The 22,892-nt window shown below is 35.3% G+C and overlaps 1 protein-coding gene across 3 annotated transcripts in view; it reads left to right on the forward strand.

Moving 5' to 3' along the window:
• LOC145675690 (uncharacterized) overlaps positions 1-17,860 on the forward strand; it is a 26,095-nt gene extending 8,235 nt beyond the window's left edge. For all 3 annotated transcript variants that reach the window (XR_014129183.1, XM_081746290.1, XM_081746289.1), the window contains one exon: positions 14,460-17,860. Coding sequence is in view for 1 of the 3 variants with exons in the window: in XM_081746289.1 (XP_081602415.1) it covers positions 14,460-15,729 (1,270 nt within the window). In the remaining 2 variants the exon portion in view is untranslated. The remainder of the gene's footprint in view (positions 1-14,459) is intronic.
• Positions 17,861-22,892: the final 5,032 nt, after the last annotated feature.

Below are 22,892 nucleotides of genomic sequence, written 5' to 3' on the forward strand. Positions count from 1 at the left end.
GTGGTATTGTACTCCCACTTATTTCGAGTATTTGGGAATGTAACATTGGTCGATAGTTGATCGATTTCGCCTAAATCCGCACAGATAATCTCCAGTAATTTAATCTGCGTATGGGGTCAATCTATCTAATTGAATATTTGAAAGGATTTTATAGGATGTTGAGATAAGAGAAATGCCCCGATAATTATTACAGTCAGTTTTTTCGTCTTTCTTGTGAATTGGAACAGTGCTTGATTCTTTCCACTCTTGTGGCAATTCTTTCTTGCTCCTGATAAGGAGAATGAGTTTGTGTATCTTATTCCTCAATTTTTCGCCTCCAGCTAAAATTAACTCAGCCGGAGTGTCATCTCCACCCGGAGATTTGTATTTTTTAAAATTTCTTTGTAGCGTTTTCTACTTCTATTCGGTTGGGTTCTGGAATATACGGTTATGCGGTGTGTATCTTCTTTTCTCCACGCACACTAGTTTTAGGTTGCTTGTTAAGCAAATCGTCAAAGAAATCTTTCCACCTATTTAAGATGCTATCCGAATCAGTGAGAACTGTACCGTCAGATTTCTTTAATATATAAGCACGAGGTTGATAGCCTTTCTTAAATTCTCTGATCCCCTTATACATATCCCGGGTGTTTTTACTTTTACTATTATCTTCAAGTTGCTTAATTAACTTTAAAAAATCGCGTTTACTTGTTCTAAAAGTTTGGAAGTTTCCCGCCTGGTATCTGCGAAATTTTGTGTAGTTATTCACTTGGATTTTGTAGCCAGAGTAATTCTTCCTGTTTTCTCCTCTCTGTTAGTTTAATGCATTCCTGGTCGAACCATGGTTTGTTCGTACGTATTTTGGCGTGTCCCAATTTTTATTTTGCTGAAATTTTAATGCTATCTAATTTCAATCCAGTTATCCTAACATTAGTGCACTCCGAATCTTCTAAAGCCGACTATCTATTCAAAACTTTAATCTATTTTTTTTAATTTGCAGCTGGCAACACTGCGCCAGAATAATAGCTCAGAGTGCCCCTGCATATTGTAATACCAAACTTGTTTCAGAAGAAAATAAAATAACGAGAACACTGGAATATAACATTTAGCGTATGCGGTGAAGAGCCCCTAGTACTACTAAAAGGGGAGGGCTCTGGTGCCCACACACTTTATTTATAAAAAAATAAAACCCTAAAAATTAAGCAAATATGTTTTATGATGAATGGGGTGAAGCTTGAGAATATCATATTTTTAAGATTTTATGTGGAATAAGAAATGTTACAAAATGTAACAAAAATAACTTGTTGTCCTCCGAACCCCCCCTCCCAACCCGCTTGGTGTTCCTAGGGTTAATATTAACATTTTAGATATTTGTCTTTCTAGTTATAGATCTTTGTTTTGTTGTATTTATATAACATATGTCATCTCATTTCTTCATGCCCTAATGACATGCTATGCTGTAAATTATCCTTCATAACCTCTGTATCACATTTATCATTTTTTCACATATTAACATTATCTTTATTTTTTTCTACATTTATAATGAGAACTTGTATGACATAAAGACATGAGTTGTCTCTTTTTCATTCATAGAGACTGGAAATCTTATTTCGTTTATTATGCTTCTTTACCAGTATGTGATGTTCTGTGTATACTTTTGTCATGAAACGTTGATCGTATTTCATATTCTATTCTGTCTATCACATATGTATTTTTTTCTCATCAGCCTGAAGCTGTATGTTGCTTAATTTTAAGAAATCTCTTACACTAAATTAAAAGACATAGATATAAATATTTTTCCTTAACCTATATGACAATAATAACCTATTTACAATTTTCCCTCATCACTTATCCATTATAATGCTTAATTTCTGACTATGTGGTTAATACCACGAGACCCAATAATGTAGACCCAGTTTTCTCTCTAATTTAGAATATCTGTAAGTCCCACACGAGTTTTAAGCTAAGTAAGTGTAGTTTTCTACGCTTTACCTTGCGTCGTCTGCAAGAGCTTAGGGAAGCCGGACGTCTCTCTATATAAAGATGATTGTTCACATTAGTCATCGTAAATATTTATTTATTTAGGTGTAGCAATGTAATCTAACCCACTAATTGAGGGTGAGTGGGCGCGATTTCAGGGTTTTCCAGCAAATAATAATAATCTAATTATATACTATCATAAAATTACTTAATGTACTGTCTCTCAAGAAAGGAAATGTATATCTGTTTCTTGAGTCTGACGCTCCTGCACCCCACCCTTAGACAATATGAGAAATCAATCAAATGTTTAGTGAGGGGCAAGCATTAAAGTCTAATCTGAATAAGACATTGCAGAGGGGCAGAAGCTGTGAATACGAATAATGCATAGTATAAATAATTTGCGACACCGAAAGAAAAAGCCAGAAACAGCTGCTAAACGGAGAAAAAAGTAAAAATATTCGAAGTGGGAACAAAATACAAATACGCCGACAACTAAACGTTTACCAAGCAGTGATCTTGGTGTAGTGGTTAAGGTGCTAGATTACAAATGTAAGGGACGCCAGTTCGTATCCCCTCGAAGGAGATTTTTAAAAAATTTGTTGATAATGCATACAGCTCATGAGATGGTAAAAAGGGATCGTATTTAGTCTTTCGTAGCAACTATTATTGGCAATGTTTTGTACTGATAATACTTTTTGTCTTTGCGTATTGTTTTTATTCTTTTCTTCATTTCGAAAGGGAAGAATATCCAAATAAATGCCACTATAAATCCTCTTATTTGAAATTAAAACGCCATTTGCAATTAGCAAAGAATACAATTGAACGTTCCAACGTTGGTGCAAAAAGTAAAAAAGTAAAATGAAAGTGGAGGAATTCGAAGCCACACTCGCGGTCATTAAAAATACGATTAGTACATGCCTTAAACCTCTCGACTATGATTTCCACATTGAGTAGTGGGATGTTTGTCTTTAAGCTAGTCTGGTCAATACCTTTTGTTAAGAGGCCCGGTTCAGCTATGACGCAGCACAGGTTTGTAGAAGAGAGGAGGTTTGTAAAAGACAAAAGTAATCAGTAAGAGGTAGAGAGGAAGAGAGAAGTAATCAGTAAGAGGTAGAGAGAGAAAAAAGAGGTACACAGACATGATAAGGAAATGTCAAGAAAGACATAAAGAGAGAAAGACGAATGGAGACATGCGTCCTATATTTTTATGGTAATGAAAGCACAGAGTGTTTACTCGGCGTTTGTCAGTGATTTTTAAGTATCAGAATTATTTTCACATTTTTAACTTTTTAGTAATAAGGAAAGAATAATATCCGAATAAATTGATATAATGGGAGCAGTATAGAAATTGATTGAGTTACATTTTACTCAGACTAGAAATTGTAGTCAAGAGATTTAAGGCATGTGGTTATTGTATCCTTAATGACGACGAGTATGGGTTCGAACTCCACCTCTTCCATTTTTTTACGTTTTGCAGCTATTTCGGAAAGTTCATTTTTGTTCTTTACTAATTGCGAATGGCGTTTACATTCGAAGTAAGATTATTTATTGTTTCATTTGCTCACATATTCTTCTTGTTCGAAATGAAGACAAGAATAAAAGCATTGTGCAAAAACAAAAAGTATTATCAGTACTAAACATTAACAATAATAATTGCTACGAGACAGTAAAACAAATAGCTGAGCTCCTAACGACAGCGCTTACAGTTGTGGCCGAAGTATTTTAAGAACAACTGTATTCAATAGTACCCAACATACTGGAACCAATGTTCACTTGCACGAAGACGTAAGTAGTTCATCACAGAGATGATTTGCGAATGTTGGTTGGGGAAGGAAAAACAACATCTACGGGGATTACCAGTGCCGTTCGAAACTTCACTAATTTGAAGTATTGTCTTTTCATGTTATTGGTCTTAGAAAGAATCACTACACCGTTTGTTGAAAGCACATTTTCAGTAGAGTAATGTGTGGTGTATCGATATCAAAAGGGGCGGATTTTCATTTTGGGTAGGCCCATTCCCTCACTTATGGTTACATACAAATATTTGATTGACTCATGATAGGAGGAAATAAATTTTACAGGACTGGTTAACGCTATTTGTTAAATAATTATCTACCATTAATATAAATAGTGGAAAATACATTTACTCTTTATCGCCTTTTGTAGCGTTTAAAAATATTTTAAAATTTTTGAGTACGCCCCAGCCTACCTACAAAGGCGCCAGTGGGTATCATGCTGGGCTTCCAACTAGAAAACCTCGGTTCGATTCCACACCAGGTAACCTTTTCTGCATAAAATAATGGCTGCACGAAAGGTGAATGATCAATTTTCTTGCTCTAAGTTATCCAGCTAGATATTCGATGCAAGAATCATGCACATATTAACCGAGAGAAATTCATTTTCCGGACGCGGAAATTTCAATTTCCGGATTTCGCAAAATTATGGAGTACGGTAAAATTCCGGAATTCAGAAAGAATCCGTAATTTAGAAAATTCCGTAATGCAGAAAGAATCCGTAATTTAGAAAATTTCGGAATGCAGAAATAAATCCCGAATTGGGAAAATTTCGCATGTTTTCTGAATTCCGGAATGTTTACGAAATCAGAAATTTCTAAATTCTGGATGTTTTCCGAATTGCGGAATTTTTCCAAAATCTGATTTTTTTTCAAATTTCGGACTTTCCGAAGTCCGGAACTTGCAAATTCCGGAAATTTTCCGTACTTTCGGGAGCCCGGAAAGTAAAAATTCCGAAATTGGCCATCTCTAATTTACACACAACTTTTCAGAACACTAAACAAATAGCTGACTACAAACAAACAAGTAATGCAAAGCACTTTGTATCCTGCAATACGTCGTGTATTAAAATCCGTCAGCAGTTTCATTATCTGTCCAGAAATCGCATGTATCTAGCTACTGGAAGCTAAGGTATGAAGAATTGTATGTCTTATATTTTAATGAATATAGAACCCTCCAAACACTGAAGGTCTAAACGATTTCGTTAAATACAAAGTGTAGTACTCACAGTTACGTCCATTTTTGTCTATGTGATCGGGTTACTAAAGCTTTCTATATGATGGGATTAGCAAGTCTTTCTGTGCCCTCCCGTAAAGTTGTGATGTATAAGATACGATCTATTACAGGATAGAGAGCCTATTATCAATTTAATTAAAGTTGTTGTATTAATACACATCTCCTTCCGCCTCTGTCAAATCTGGTCGATCTCGTTGACGCGGCATGTTTGCTTTCTATACCCTTTTCTTCGTTTGGTGAACTAAACAATAACTATTCTGAATTATATTACTGCGCATGCCTCGCAGATAAATATTTCTTCTGATGCGAATAGCTTCGGATTTGTCCAAGCAATCTTTTGTTTCTTATTCCCAGCATGACCCTTTTATTACATTATTTGGAGAGCATGTAGATCTAAATACCTCACGTATTGCTTAGCATGTAGGTTCAACTACTACATGTAAAAGCATTATCGACTTCCAGCAAAGAAGGAACACGTGGTCATTGTATACAACCCACAGAAGTTTCTGTACCTGTTTTTTATTGTATGAATTTGTAACTTTCAATTGTATATGCAGTGGTAATATAGTCCCGCGCTATAATTTTCATGTATATTTAAGAAAAAATATGGAACTTACGAATTTGTTATTACTGTAATTTATTGTTTTATCTTGTACTAGTCTTGTTTAGGAGTACTCTTAAGTTTAAGCACAATTATGGTGGCATATTTTAAAATTTTGCGTGGTACATTACGATGTTTTCATTGTTGGAAAAAATTAAGAGTTGTTGCACGGATAACATGAGATAATGAGCTAAAAAGGTATAGATTAAGCGTACCTGAAGTTGGCCCACTACCTCTCCCAGATTAAACCAAACGTCGCCCATCGTTAGTGCATGTTAGTTAGTAAGAACTAACGTTAGTGCTATTAAAGTTTATGAGATACTGGAGATTTTTGGTGGATGAAGTTAGCCCACCACCCTCTTTAAGCAGATAGATTTTCACCAAACTTATCACATTGTTAGTGCATCGTTAGTGCACTTAAATGCACTAAGCACTAACGTTAGTCCTACCATATTTTGGGATTTTTTCAAGATTTTCTTGCGGGCCTACCTCAGAAATTTCAAATTCAATACTATTATCTACTATTTGACGTAGAAACATTGAGAGAACGACAATCGTTTGTGCACTTAAACGCAGTAAGCACTAATGTTAGTGTTACCACATTTTGGAGTTTATTCAATTTTTTTTGTTGGTCAAGTTCAGAAATATCAAATTCAATGAAAGATGTTAGTGTTTTCTTGAAGCACTAAAGAATCGCACTAAGGTTTTCATTAGTGCCTAAAGTAGGAGCAAGATCAATCAAACCTCCAAAGATATTTCACTTGTAGCTCCTACACTGGCGTCTCTGGCATGTAAAATTTTGGGGGTCATCAAAGAATGTGATCTAAATGGTACTACCAAGCGCAACCTTTTTATTAACTTCAATTCCATTTGTTACTTTTCTCCTTACCTTCACGGACCCCCTAAGGTATAACAAGAACACGATTACAATCGTTTCACAGCCTGAATATTATATTCCAAATAAGCATAATTACTATTATTTATATGATATTCTGTCGTTAGTAAATAAATTAAATTAGAACAAAATATTGAATATTTTTACTTCAAAATATTGGGGGACCCGCCCCTCTCATCCCCCCTGCCAGACGCCCGTAAACACCTATACTAATGAAGCATTAACGTTAGGGGTTGGTACACCAAGAAGTACTAACGATTGGTTTAGATCATTATGAATCTTGAATTAGGCGGAAATTTGATGCAATGAAAAACTCCCCATGTCAAATGTCTTATGTAAGTTTCGTAACATGTAATTATCCATATCTACACTAATTGTGAAGCACTAACGAAACTGTTACTGTTTTCTGGAAGCACCAACGAATGGCACTAATATTTTTGTTAGTGCTTGAATTGGACGGGAAGTTCCCGCTGCCCTCCAAAGGTTTTTTAATTGTAGCACCTATACCCATGAAACACTAACGTTAGGTGTAGGTGCACTAAAAAGCACTAGCAATCCACTAACTATGAAAAATTCCCCATAAATTTCTTGTGTGAGGTTCGTGACATGTAATTTGCCATAACTATACTAATAGTGAAACACTAACGAAATTATTAACTTTTTCTAAAAGAACTAACAAATGGCACTATTTTTCGTTATTGCTTAGAGTTTGGGGGCCAAGTTCCCCCTGGCCCGCAAAGGTTACAGCCTTTCCCGATCAAGCACTAACGTTAGTTGTTTCTGCACTAAAAACCACTTACGATTCACTAACAATTGCACTAAGAGAGGTAATCAGCACTTTCGAATGTGATGGGAATTTGACACAATGAAAAATTTCCCAAGTATTTCTCATCGAGGATTCGTGACTTATAATTAGCCATATCTCATTAATGGTGGAGCATTAACAAAACTATTTGTGTTTTCTAGAAGCAATAACGATGCCCTAACGAATGGCACTACCTTTTTAGTTAGTGCGTATAGTGTGTCCTAAATTCATGCTATTTTCGAAAGTTTTTTTTTTTTGCTTGTAGCATCTACACAAATGAAGCATTAACGATGCGCTATTGAATAACACTAATTTTTTCATTAGCGCTTGAAGTGCCTGTAGTAGCGTGAACTTGCATAACAAAAAGGCTTTCACTTTTAGCACCTTCACTAATGAAGCAGTAACGACGTCCGTCAAGTGGGCCCCTCACATGACGGACTAACAAGAAATTTAGTGTCAATCCTTAGAGCATCGTTAGTGCTTCTTAGTGCGTCAACGTCTAATGTTAGGGCCTCATTAGTATAGGAGCGACAAATAGAAACCTTTTGGGGCCAAGTTGACGCTATCCCAGCCACTTCATGCACTAACGAAAGATCATGTCATTCGTTAGTGTATTGTTAGTGCTTTCTAGTGCAACTACATTTAACGGTCGTACTTCAATTAGTGTAGACGCTGCAAGTGAAAAACCCTTTAGGGGCTAGAGTGAACTTGGCTTCCACTTTAAGCGCTAACGAGAAAATAAGTACCATTCGTTAATGCATCGTTAGTGCTTCCAAAAAACACTCATAGTTTTGTTAATGCTTAATTATTGATGTAGATATGGATATTTATATGTCACGAAACTCCCATAAGACATTCATTGAGAATTTTTTCTTACTTAAAATTTACGCCAAAATCAAAAGCACTAATGATGTGTGTAGTGTAGTAGTGTAGTAGTTAGTGCATAGTTTGTGCTTCTTAGTGCATAAACACCTAACGTTAGTGCTTTATTAATGTAGTTGCTGCAAGTAAAAAAATCTCTGCCAGCTTTAACTTAGCACTCACACCTCAAACAATAACGGAAACATTAGTGTCATTCTTTAGTCCATAGTTACTAGTTTTAGCCGACACTGGAGTTTCGTTTGTGCTTCACTATTAGTGTAGTTATGACGAATTACATGTCGTGAAACTCACACAAGAAATTTATAGAGAGTTTTTCATTGTGTCAAATTTCCGCCAAATTCAAAGGCACCAATAAGCTCTTCCAGTGCAATCGTTAGTGCTTCGTAGTGCACCAAACCCTAACGTTAATGCTTCATTTATGTAGGAGCTACAAGTAAAATCGCTTTGGAGGTCTGCTTGAACTTGACACCATTCAGGAACTAACAAAAAAGTTAATGACATTCGTTAGTGCCTTCAGAAACACTACCACTTTGTATGGAATTTGATATTTCTGAAGTTGGCCACCACCAAAAGTCATGAATAAGTCCAAAAATATGGTAGAAGTAACGTTAGTGCTTAGTACGTTTAAATGGACTAACGGTGTACTAACGATTGCCGTTAATCCATGTTTCTACATCAATTTGTAAGAAATTTGATATTTCTGAAATTGTTCCCAACCAAAAATCTTGAATAAGTTCCAAATATGGTGGAACTAACGTTAGTGCATAGTGCCTTAAGGTGCACTAACGATGCGCTAACGATTGCCGTTAACAACATGTTTCTGTGTCAATTTGGATAGATTTTAATATTTTTCAATTTGGAAATCCAGAAAAAAATATTGAATAAATTCCAAAATATGATAGCACTAACGTTAGTACTTAGTGCGTTTCAGTGCGCTAACGACTGCTGTCAACCTCATGTTTCTACGTCAATTTGTATGGAATTTGAAATTTCTGATGTTTGCCTCCACCAAAGATCTTAAATAAATCCCAAAATATGATAGCACTAACGTTAGCGCTCAGTGAGTTTAAGTGCACTAACGATTACTGTTAAACTCATGTTTCTACGTCAATTTGTATGGAATTGGATATTTCTGAAGTTGCCCTCGAAACTAAAAATTTTGAAGAAATCCCAAAATATGAAAGCACTAATGTCAGTGTTTAGTGCATTTAAGTGCACTATCGATGCCCTAACAATTGCCGTTAATCTCATGTTTCTACGATAATTTGTATAAATTTTCATATTTCTAAAGTTGGCCCTCCACCAAAAATCTTGAATAAATCCCAAAATTCGGTAGCACTAACGTTCGTGCGTTTAAGTGTACTAACGATTGCCATTAACCCCATGTTTCAACGTCAATTTGTATGGAATTGAATATTTCTCAAGTTAGCCTCCACGAAAAATATTGAATAAATCCCAAAATATGATAGCACGAACGTTAGCGCTCAATGCGTTTAAGTGCACTAACGATTACCGTTAAACCCGTTTCTAGGCTAATTTGTATGGAATTTGATATTTCTGGAGTTGCCCCGGAAACTAAAAATATTGAATAAACCCCTAAATATGGAAGCACTAGCGTTGTTAGTGCTTAGTGCGATTAAGTGTACTAATAATTTCCGGGAACCCTGTGTTTCTACGTCAATTTGTATGGAATTTGATATTTCTGAAGTTAGCCCCTCACCAAAACTATTCAATAACTCGTAAACTCTGATAACGCTAACTTTAGTTGTTAATTCACGGATGTGCACTAATGATGTGCGATGATTGGTGTAATTTTCGAGGGGTGGGGGTCCAACTTCATATACGTCTAAATTAATAGTATATAAATAAGATATTCTAGTTTAATTATTTGTGTTACGAATTAGATGTTTCGTTGCTGTCATAATTGTGATATTAGATGTTTGTATTTTGCAACTATTGTCTGTGTATAATTACCGTAAACATAAGAGGAAAAAGGAGAAGGAAAGAACTTCAAATTATTTTAGCTGAATTTTGATAGTAAAACTTAGATAAAATAGATTCTGATACTGACCTTCTGCCTGTTAAAAAGTTAATAAAAGAGCGTCCCGTACAAAACTCCGGTGCCTATCACCATATAATGATTTGGGTAGAGTCAATGATGGACCGATATTTTATCCTCTTCACCAATTTATTATAAAATTTGATAAATAGAAAGCGTCTTTGATTACAAAGAGTAAAATAGTGTTTTCTTGTTAATGTTCAAGTGAGAGGAGAATAGGTGTTTTGCACGGTGCCCCTTCTCTCAAGGCAGTCTCAAAGGCTCCTGCCGGTTCAGTGATTCTGGAAGGATAGGCCCCTCAGCTCAAGGCAGCTTCGCGAGGCTTGGTTGTAATAAGGACCTCTAGTTCAGTGCGACCTCAGGAAGGATAGGTGTACCCCTAGTCCAGTGCTACTTCAGGGCGGTGTAGGTGATTCGATCAGTCGATTGACTGATGCCGGTTTCCTCGTTGGTCTTCGTCTTATTTGTCCTCTTTGGGTCCTTCCCTGAGGTCCGTCTTCTTTCGGTGTTCCTCGGTGTCTCATGTCGGCTTCTTGTCTCCTAGGTTGTTTATAAACAATAACACGTCTTGAGTAAACGCGTGCGTCTGTCGTGATGTGGGGACCGTTAGAATATATATAGAATTTTCCTGGTTTGTGAAATTCAAAATATTAATATGAGTGTTGTCACGTTGTAAGTGGAACGTGCTTGGGATGTATAATAATTCAGGTCGATAATAGTTTTTGGTCTAATAATAAATATGAGTGTAATATATAATATAATAATAATTTATTTGTACTTTACACCCAAAGGCAATTACAAAGTACAAAGTTTATACATCATTATCAAAGGATATGCAACCTAACTCCAAATATGGAAGTAACATTGGTAACACGAAATATTACTATAAATCTGTTTTTCTCTTTACATATGCTGTACAAAAATATTCTACAATTTATCATTTACTAATTGAAAATACATTCGCTTAAAAATCTTAAATTCATACTGAAATAAATCCAATCCCATAGGCTCAATTTTTTTACCTGCATCTCAAAATGTACACAGTGGTGAATTCCTTTTCACATTTATTCTGTTTTCATGCATATAAAAAGCATGTCTACCTCTCAGATTTTGCCGAAAACAATAAAATGCTAGTCTACTTATCAAGAATAACGATAAAATAGTCCCTTGATTTTTAAAATAACGAATTGACCTCTTCATAGAACCCAATATTTTAAAAGCTTGGTTAGTTATTATATTTATATGATGTTTAAATTTCAAATTAATATCAAAGCAAACACGTAAATCTCTTATAATATCCTTTCTTTCTAACGTCTGATTTCCAATAGTATACATATTCAAATATTGTGCGTGCTTTATTAAAGGTAAAAGTCATTATATAACATTTTGAAATATTCAACTGAAATTTATTTCTACTACACCACTCATTAAGCCTATTAACATCTGTTTGAAATTTAATACAATCGCTTTTCGTGCGGATTTCTTTGTTTAATTTGGTATCATCTGCAAATATTAAACATGAACTATATTGAAACATTTTGGGTAGATCATTTGTCATACTAAGGAAAAGTAAAGGACCCAAATTTGATTCTTGGGGTACCCCAGGATGCAACAAATATGAATGAAACAATTTGACCAGTTATTGCGATATACCAAACGCCCTCAGTTTAGTAAGAAGTACCCCATGATTAACCAAATCAAAAACACGTTTAAAATATGTATATACTACATCTCCTTGAGACCTTTTATTAAAAGAATCATTAATTACTTGATTTATAATCACCAAATTTGAAATAGTTGATCTATTGCGTCTGAAGCCATATTGAGAATCCGATAAATTCGTAGATACATGATTAAAATATGTTTATAAATGATTGCTTCGAATATTTTAGCAAGAGATGATATTAGATTTATTGGTCTGTGATCTTGTATTAACCTTACCGGACCGGGCAAACCGCCGATATTTTAAATTTCGTAGGAAATTTACATTGAGTCAACGACAATTTAAAGAAATAAGTTAATGGTTTAATAAAATTTTCTTTACAACACTTAAAAATATAGGACGGTATACTATCATGGCCAAACGATCTTGTACTTTTCATTTTGTCTATTGCTTCTCCAACTTCAGCTTCGCGGTTCTTGTCTAAAACCATTATATCTACAGTTGAAGAAATTTCAATACAACATATTTCATAAAGATCTATCAATTTTCACCAACACGCTCTTGGATTCCATTAAATTTTATGTTTTTGTTACGCCCATATTGGCTGACGTCATTCAATACAATAGCCTGATGTTTTAGTTGAGTTTTCAACTCTGCATTTTCCGCTTTTAATTTCGTGATTTGTTTATTCCGTGTGACTTTTCACTAATCTCTACTTCAAACATTTTTAAGTAACTCATCATATTGATTGGACATGAGTTGGACATTTGATGTTAGTTGAGCAATCTGAACTCACAACTCTTTACGCTTTGATCCTATATCTGTAATACTAATAAGATTACCAATTGTCTTACAAGTAGTAGAATCATTAACACCCGTTCTATAGTACTCGTGGATATTGCTTCAGTTCTCATAGAAATTTCGCTTACATAACAACCTTTACACTCATTACAAATCCATTCTCTTATATTACCTGTTTGTTTCATATCAATATACATTTCCACCTAAATATTATAGCAAGATATGTGAAACAATTTATTACAAGTCTTATTTGAGTCTTAATGCATCATCATAACGACTACTTCTCGAATTACACCTCGTACAGGATGACATTATAGCTGTATTTAAAGCAGAACTCAGGATTCAAAATGCCGGACAAAAAACGTAGTAATTCACTTGACTTCTAGGAACTGGCACATTGCTTACTGGAACAAAACACTGTCTTAATGCAAAAGGAAACAGAACACTACCTTAAAGGTGCCTTTTTCCTACTTATTGAGTAGTAATGAAGATATATACCACACTGCATAGTTGTTGCTAATCTTGAAAATAAATAAATAATATTTATTTTAAAATCTTTTTTTCACTTACAACCACACTTTACTTCCCTAGCCAGGCCTCCAGCGCCAAGCAACCCGCCTCAACAGAATGTTTGTTTACAATCTCACAATCTTCAACAACTAAGAAAACTTAGGAATTCCACTCAAAGACAAATATAATACGGAGCTCTTACTCTTCAGATCCTTCGCCTCCATGACGACGATTACTGGTATGTCATGGAGTTCCGTATTAGAGTAGGTATTAGAGTAGGACTATTACGCAGCTACGTTTGCTTTTTCAAAATATCGATTGCCAAAGATACTTGCAATCGAGTTGGAAGGAGTAATTGTCTTTTCACAAGGTTCAAGACGTATCTTCTTAATTCTAAACAATTCGCATGCAAGTCATCGGTGAGAAAAGGATGATTATTCCACCTATCTCGCCTTCAATCATGGATAACAAGTCAGGTTTACCATGTTATATAGATAGTTAACAACACGAAGAAAGGAAGACATATTTTTCATAAATCATTTAGTTAGTTACCTAGCACCGAGTGAAATGAAAGAAAATTTGCTTCGCTTTAGGCATATTAGATACTTAACAGTACGAAAAGATCACATTATATTGCACAAATAAAATCGAAATGTCTAAGAAAGGTGGCTCACACGATGTGCGCCAGTAATACTCATAGAGATCGGAAATTTTTTTTATGAAACTAAAAGCTGTATTGGAGATTTGATAGGTTAATTATTATAAGTGCATAGTGCATAAAAGGTTCATATGAAAGTGGATCAGAAAATGATTGTGGCAAGTATATTACCGAATGTATAATAATGCTTAATGGTGAAGGCTGTATTATATTTTCTTCACTCTTAGCATTTGCTGGTAAAATTATTCACCGCAAATTACTATCAAGAATTCATATTTGTTGTAAATATTTAGGTCTTTCGGTTTTGATTCTTACGTACGCACACATATGCATAATCAATTCTTTATCAGTTTAATTTCAAGTAATATCACAATTGTATCAAATTTCAGATTATAACGTAATATAACGTACGTTTGCCTGGGAACGTAGAGTATTTAGAATCATCGATCAATAACAAATACAATAGAAAATATTCTTGTCCTTGTTTCTGTACTCTACATGATGGGTATCTTGTCTGTTTCATATAATTTATTTAGATTTCCATTGCTTCTTTGTTGAACTTGCTGTAGGTTCCATAAATATATATATATTCTTTTTCAGAAAAGCGAATACTTCTCTTGCACGAAAGAGAACTAAAAGACCAGGATTGACAAGACTCATGTCAGCACAAACAGGTGAGAAATCACACACATGCCATGTGTATGGTCAGGGATTTAGCACACGTTTAGATTTGAGGAAACACACCAATGTACATACGGATGAAAAACCTCACAGTTGCGGGAGGTGTGAAAAGGGATTTAAACATAAGAGCCTTTTGTTAAGGCACATGATAACACATACGGGTGAAAAATCTCACGCTTGCGAGAGGTGTGGTAAGTTATTTAACCAAAAGAGCAATTTAGTAACTCACTTGTTAACACATACGAGTGAAAAGTCTCACACGTGCGAGAGGTGTGGAAAGGGATTTAAACATAAGAGCAAATTGTTAACTCACTTGTTAACACATACGGGCGAAAAGCCTCACATTTGCGAGAGGTGTGGATGGGGTTTTAATCAAAAGGGCAATTTAGTAACGCACATGATAACACATACGGGTAAAAAATCTCACATTTGCGAATGGTGTGGAAAGGAATTTTATCAAAAGGGCAACTTGGTATCTCACTTGTTTACTCATACGCGTGAAAATCCTCACTCTTGTTACAGGTGTGGTAAAAGGTTTCACCAAGAGAGCTATTTGGCAAATCACTTGCAAACACATGCGGGTGAAAGGTCTCACACCTGCGAGAGGTGTGGAAAGGAATTTAAACGTAAGAGCCATTTAGTAAGGCACATGTTAACACATTCGGGAGAAAAATCTCACACTTGCGAATGGTGTGGAAAGGGATTTTACCAAAAGAGCAATTTGGTAAATCACTTGTTAACTCATACGGTTGAAGAGTCTCACTCTTGCAACAGCTCTGGAAAAGGATTTTGCCAAGAGAGCGATTTGGCAAATCACTTGCTAACATATGCGGGCGAAGAGTCTCAAACATGCGAAAGGTGTGGAAAGGGATTTAAACATAAGAGCCATTTAGTAAGGCACTTGTTAACACATACGGGTGAAAAACCTTACACTTGCGAGAGGTGTGGAAAGGGATTTTACCGGAAGGAATATTTGGTAAAGCACTTATTAACACATATTAGTGATAAACCTCACACTTGCGAAGTGTGTGGTAAAGGATTTAAAAGTAAAATTTATTTAGTAAGGCACTTGTTAACACATTCAAATAAAAAGCCTCACACTTGCGAGAGGTGTGGAAAAGGATTTAACAAAAAGAGCAGTTTGGTAAGGCACTTGATAACTCATACAAGTAAAAAGTTTCACTCTTGACAGGTGTGATAAAGGATTTTACAAAGAGAGCGATTTGGCAAATCACTTGCTAACACATAAGGAGGAAAAGCCTGATACTTGCGATAGGTGTGGAAAGGGATTTAAAAAAAGCCATTTGGTATCAACTTGTTAACAAATGCGAAAACTAAACCTCACATTTGCAAAATGTCTGGAAAGTGATTTTCCCGGAAGAGCTCTCTGTAAACGCAATTGTTAACACATACGAGTGGAAATCCCACACTTGCGAGAGGTGTGAAAAGGGATTAAAAGGTGAGTGTCTTTTGGAAAGGCACTTTCTGAAACAAACGGGTGAAAAACTCACAATCGTGATGTGCGGAAAGAGAGTTTACGAAAAGAGCAATTGGAAAGTCACTTGTTAACACATACACCCTCCATTCCAAAAGAAACCGAACTTTTTTTTTTTTTAAAAAAAAAGCAATGTACATTTTGGAACAAATCATTTTTATTAATCAATGTATTCCCCTTGTGCATTGATACACATATTTGCACGCTCCAACAAGTTGTCAAACGACTTCTCCATGTTCTTTATTGGAATGGTCTTTAGGACGGCGGTCGTCGCCTTCACAATGGCATCACTCGATGCGTGCCTTTTTCCTTTCATCGCCAAATGCAGTTTCGGGAACAGATAGAAATCGCACGGAGCGAGATCTGATGAATAGGGCGGATGATGCAACCGAATAATGTGATTTTTGACCAAAAATTCAGTTACAAGTCGCGAACGATGTGATGGTGCATTATCGTCCAAAAGAGTCCAACTGCCGATTTCGCGATATTCGGGCCGAATACGAAGAATTCTTGCCAGCAAACGCTTCATGACGCCTAAGTAAAACTCTCCAGTGACTGTCTGTGACAACTTTTTTGTTATGTTTGATGAATTCACGCACTTTTTCGATGTTTTCTTCCGATAATCCGGTTCTGGGACGGCCTGATCTTTCGTCATCATCCAGCGTCTCTCTACCCGATTTGAATCGCCTGAACCACTCATAAACTTGCGTACGGGATAGACACTCATCACCATATGCATTTTGTAGCATTTCGTGCGTTTCACTAAAAGTTTAACCCAGTTTAACACAAAACTCAATTGCAGCTCGTTGTTTGAAACTCATTTTCCGACCGATGTACACAACACACTGACAGTTGAAACGCGATAACTTTGTTGCCGCGCATCCAAATGTCATGACATTTATACCAGTTGTCAATGAGGGACTACGCCATCTACCGGTTAAATATTACAACAGATGGCACTAGTGGTACTATTTGTTTTCAAAAGTTCGGTTTCTTTTGGAATGGAGGGTGTACGAATGAAAAGCCTCGTATTTACGAGAGGTATTTAAAGGGATTTATAAGAAAGAGCAATTTGCTATCGCACTTCTTAAAACATACGGGTGAGAAAGATCACATTTGCGACAGGTGTGGAAAGGGATTTATAAGAAAGCTTTTTGGTAATGCACTTGCTAAGACATATCAAGGAGAAGTGTAGAAAGATATTTAGTACAAGTTCAAAGTTGAGAAGACATGAATGTGCATACGGGTGTTGACGTCACACGAGCCATGTGTATGGAAATATATTATGTACACTTACATTTCAGAAAGACGGATGAAACAAGTCACTGTTGTGAGTGGTGTTGAAAGAATTTTAACCGAAAGAAACATTTGGCAACTGTAATATTATTACATACAGGTCAAAGACCTCACAAAAACCGTGTGGGTTAAAAGAGATTCGGTCATAGTTCAGATCTGTCGAAGCACATGTTAATGCATATTGGTGAAAAATCAGCAAATTTTCGTGATGATACAAAAGGTAATCTTCTGTCCAGCGTTCATTATGTTTAATCTGAGCACACAATGACTGTGCCGATACTGAAGCACAGTATTATATTTTGACTTTTACAACTAATCACTTACAGTTATGGCTGCGCATTCAGAATTTTCATTTATTCTCACTCTATTCATTGTATGTTAAAGAAAACGCAAAAACTAATTTATTTTCTATACAGCATTTGTATTTCATATTACCCTCCAAAATGGTTTCTCCACAAATTATAAGTTTTGCCCACCCCTGTACGAAAACCATCAAGATACGCATAAATAAATTCAAATATGTAAAGTGTATATTTGTTTTCCTTTTTGTTTCAATGTGCAATTCTTAACTCAGTTACAAGCGAAACAAACATTGTATTCCATATTACTCAAACTCTTTTATGTAACAGTAAACACTTGTTAAATAATAGTAGTTATTTTGATAACAGTAACGTAATTAACAATTACAATATATTAATATATATATATATATATATTTTTTTTTTTTTACTTTTTTCTTCCTTCCTTGTCACGAAGCCATACTTCGAGAATCTAACTATCACGAAAAAATGGATCGTTACATGCACTAACTTTATCTTTTTTATTCCTTAACGTAAATGAGTGTTTCTCATGCTTACTAATTCTGTAAGTAAAAATCAGGTAACGAAAGGGAAATGTAACAGTTATGGTTGAAACTGCGACCAAGGAAAGCAATAGACTATTTCAGAAACAACATGAAAGGATTCTTGTAGCCAGAATACAAACACATTTGAAAAAAAGCAAACTGGGTTACTACATTGTCTTTCTTAATAGTCTATAGGCTATCCTAATATAAACCAAGTACTTAAAAGACACTATACTTACGAATAATTGCAGCCTTATATGCAACCACATAAATTTTCTTTTCCTTTATTTTCTTCTGAAGTTGAACTGCATTGCTAGTTCATTGCTGATGAAATTCCACATTATACCACTTAGTAGCCTCTTTCAGGATCCACAAAATGTCAATATGTAAGTATTCTAAAACAAAATTTTATACAAATTAGTACTAGCAATACTTCGGTCATTGTCCAAAAATTAAACCCACTTTATTTCAAATGAAAAAATCCAACAAAGTATTTTTCTTATTTCAACAGCAGTAAATTTCACTTGATGCATTATTACCAATGGCATTCTGTAAGAGTTTCACTTCAATTTTTAAAATTTCCTTCTCAGTGGTACCAACAATATTGTTTCTGCTGCGGACTTTCGGTTTTCAAACTTTCTTATATTTCCTGTAAGCCAAAACCCTTCAATTTCCCAAGTAAGGAATTTTACGGTAACGCTTCCATATTTTCATTTCCGTGCACCCATCCTGAGCGAATTTTATACTTTCTGTTATATAACTTGAATGTATTTCCCTCTCCTTTGCACAATCAACTTTCAGTCACAAAGTACATCCACATGAATAGAAATGTGCTTTCAAGAAATCTAAGCAACTGACTTGTGGCAGCAATAAATTATTTTACAATTCTTATAGTTTGTCAAAAAATTAAAGCGTCAAACTTTGGGAGGTGATTCCTTACATCAAAACAAACAAACAATAAAAAATATCATATGGACCTCAGAAGAATCATATATATAATTTCGAAGCTATAAACCCGGTTGTCGTTGTCGGCTGTCAACCCCGTAAAAAAAGGAAGGTTAAAGCTCTATAATTCCACTACTACGGCACCGATCGCAGTCGGGTTAACACATTAATTAAGAGGTAGTACATGCCCTATTTAAATATCATTGTTTTAGAATTTCGCGGCACATACAAATCAAATTTTATAAAGGAAGTGTGGGAGTACTCAGAAAAATTGAAGTACTCTAAACTGTCTATAAAAATTGATACACAAGCGCCGCAGGATTCCGAAACATGAGTATTTGTATACGGAAAGTCCTAGTTCTTAATTGATGTTTTGCGTTCACTGTGATCGGTCTCGCAGTAGAACTATGGATCTTTAAAATTTATTTTCTCATGTCTTCGACAGCATGTAGCTCCGTAACTATGGTATTTTAACTACTGGCGTCTCTGGCATGTAAAATTTGGTGTGAGATCAACGGAAGTGATTTAAATGGTACTACCTAGCCCAACCTCTTTATTATCTTCGATTTCATTTGCTACTTTTCTGTTTACATTCACGGACCCCCTGAGGTATATCAAGAACTCTCTTACAATCGTTTTACAGCCTGAATATTATATTCCAGCCTGAGATGCTCCGGTTATTATTTCTAACTCTTCCAACTATTGTTATGTTCCATTTGAGAAGGTATTCTGCTAAAGGAATACTTGTGAAACAATTGTCTGTTATGTTATGTCCTTGACATTGATTGAGACAAGACACCAAAGGCTTGGCAACTTCTGCTGCAAAACCTCTTTGAACTGGTTCATCAATTATTCTAGCACAATAGAAATACACGTCAAAAGCGAAAGCTCAAATATAGCATCGCACATCCAAAACACGTTTAAACCATATTTTGTGGGATTTTTAGGCATGTATACGATAAAGGACATATATCTCTAAATGGAATCAACTGTTCGTCAATTGTTAACGATTCGAGACAAGGCTGGTTTAAATTCAATACATTTAAATGTATTGACAGACATTGTAGCGTTGTAATGCAGGTTCGTTTTGGAATTTTGAAGCAGTTCTCTGACGGATACATTCTAATTGTTCTCGACGCCAGCCAAAAGTAAAAGCTTTAAGAACCCTAACATTTCTTCCTTGTCGACCTCTCTCCATTTCTCTAGAACCTTAGTTGCTGCTCGTCATCCTTGGAAATTATAGTACAACACAATTTCTTCCCAAATTTCATATGTAATGAACAAATCAAACACAGCGCGAGTTGAATCAGTAAATGTTCTTTGCCGTGGTCCAGGAACTGAACCTATACTATTGTGAGGTATAGTCTTAGATTGTTTCTTCGGAGTACTTGACCAAGAACGTCCGTTTTTCTAGAACACAATTCTTCACTTGCAATATTCGATGTTCTGCTACTTCCATCTGTATCAGAGTCATTTTCATTGTCACTTTCACTTGTATCATTTTCACTGTCTATTTTCTATACGAAATTCAAATCCTCACTGTAACTATCTTCACTAGTGCTCAACCAGAGACAAGAATCGTTTTCGTTCGCTTCCTCTAACATCTGTCTAATATTTTCACCTTCAGATAGACTAGCCATACTTACAAGTCACAGTAATGATTAATACGTATTAAATAGACCTACTCCAAACATATGCTGTAAAACTACATTTCGAAAGAGGGACATCAAAAAATGTTTTAAAAATCTTTGCAAGGACCTACTTTCAAACATACTAAAGGTGTAAATAAAAATAATATATCTACTTCCTGAATATTATATCCTCTATATAATATCAAACATTAATTTTCAGTATAAACAAACTATAAAAGAAATGTGAGAACCATCTTGTTGTCACAAGTAAAACAATAATTTATAATATTTACTTCAACACTTTGAAGGAAATGAGTGAGAAAGACAGAATATGTGTATGTCATAATGAATTATATGAATTCGGGCCTACAAGGCCCGGATTTTGCAAAATCGTGGTATATAAAGAAAATGCCTTTAAGTTTAAAAACATAACATTGCAAACTGAAAATAATATCACTGTAACAGTTTTGAATGTTCAATTGATAGTGTCAAAAAGACATAGCCTCATACATATATATGTATTTATGAAACTTTGATCAGAAAATAATAACTTCTGGGCCTCCCAGGCCCAGATTGTGCCCATAAGGGTTAACTGAAGCAAGTAAGTGGTTTGAAGCTAATTGTTTTCATCTCAATAGAAGTAAAACAATACATGTGATTCGGCTTGAGAGAAGTTCCAAATATTAACATCACAAATAGTATAAAGTTTCTGGGTATTTATGCCAATAGTAGATTATCATGGGAACCACATATTCAGTATATAACTAGTAAATTATCTGGAGTTGTCTACCTTGTTAAAAGACTGAAACATTATGTATCGGATGGTTACGTAAGAACAGCATATTCTGCATTCTTTCAAAGTATTCTCTCATACGGTATACTCTTTTTGGGAAATGCTTCACGTATCAATGATATCCTATTAATACAGAAAAAAGTAATTAGAATTATCACAAATTCACATCAAACAGTGCATTGTAAACCTTTATTTAGAAATTTGAGAATATTAACTGTGATATATATACAACCTCACGGCATTGTCAAGGCTCTATATTTGTATTTTATATTTAAAATTGCAACCGGGTGTTTCAGACTGCCGTATATGGTTGCCCGATCATCACCCTTGTTCTTCGCGCGCACAGTCATTTGAAGAACTGAAAACATACTCTGTACACAAACAGTTTATGGTTGTGAACTCGGAAAGCCTGGTACTTCTGCTTGTCAAGGTCAAAAAGTGGGAGAAAAAAGCATGTGTTGAATGTAAAGAGGGTGCAACAGTGACTGATATTTGTAAGAACCATATTCATTTGTAGTTCGTGTAGCGCTTCTGTGGCACAACGTATATTGTAACTGTATAACTCTTGTACACCGCTAGTAGGTCTATTGGCGTAAGTGACGAACGAAACTATGTTGTCAGCTCTGACTGCGATAAGGTACTCCTGTGTTGCTTTTGCTTTTCTTTTTTCTCCTTTGTCATTTGTGAGATGCCAAACACGTTCTGTTTGCTTGTTGCACGGGCTCAACGGGTTCCTGCGGAGCGAAGTATTTAACAACTTGATTACATATTCTTCATTACGATAGAAATATGATAAGTACTTTGAATTATAATACGGTTCTAAATTGGTTAACTGTTGAAAAAATGCGAAAATAAAGCTGTACTTGTAAATGTACCTTAGACGAGGACGTAGCTACTGGCAGTGTTGATTACAGATTTTCTCGTGGAAGAATTTCATTACACTAGAGGTGAAAAGCAGACGTTAATTTAGACAGCCTCCCCCCCCACCTTTTCAGACTCAATTGGAAATGGTCTCAATCGTTTGTACAGAAATGTGCAGGCGAAATTTTTGTTTGTACACAATTAGGGGCGCTGTTCGAACGAAAACAATGTGGGACTCAGTCTAAGTGGTAGCACTCACCATGTTCAATTCAATCACAAATTGTCGCAATCGTTTGTACATAGTTTGTACAGAAATGTGCAGGCGAAATTTTCGTTTGTACACAATTATGGGCGCCGTCAGAAAGAAAAGAAAGTGGGGGCTGTCTAAATAGTAGCTCCCACTATGTCCAATTCAACCACAAATTGTCGCAATCGTTTGTACATCGTTTCCACAAAAATGTGTAGGCAAAAATTTCGTTTCTACGCA

Source organism: Thermobia domestica, chromosome 18, assembly GCF_964235325.1.
Source record: "Thermobia domestica chromosome 18, izTheDome1.hap1.1, whole genome shotgun sequence".
Classification (NCBI taxonomy): Eukaryota; Metazoa; Arthropoda; class Insecta; order Zygentoma; family Lepismatidae; genus Thermobia; species Thermobia domestica.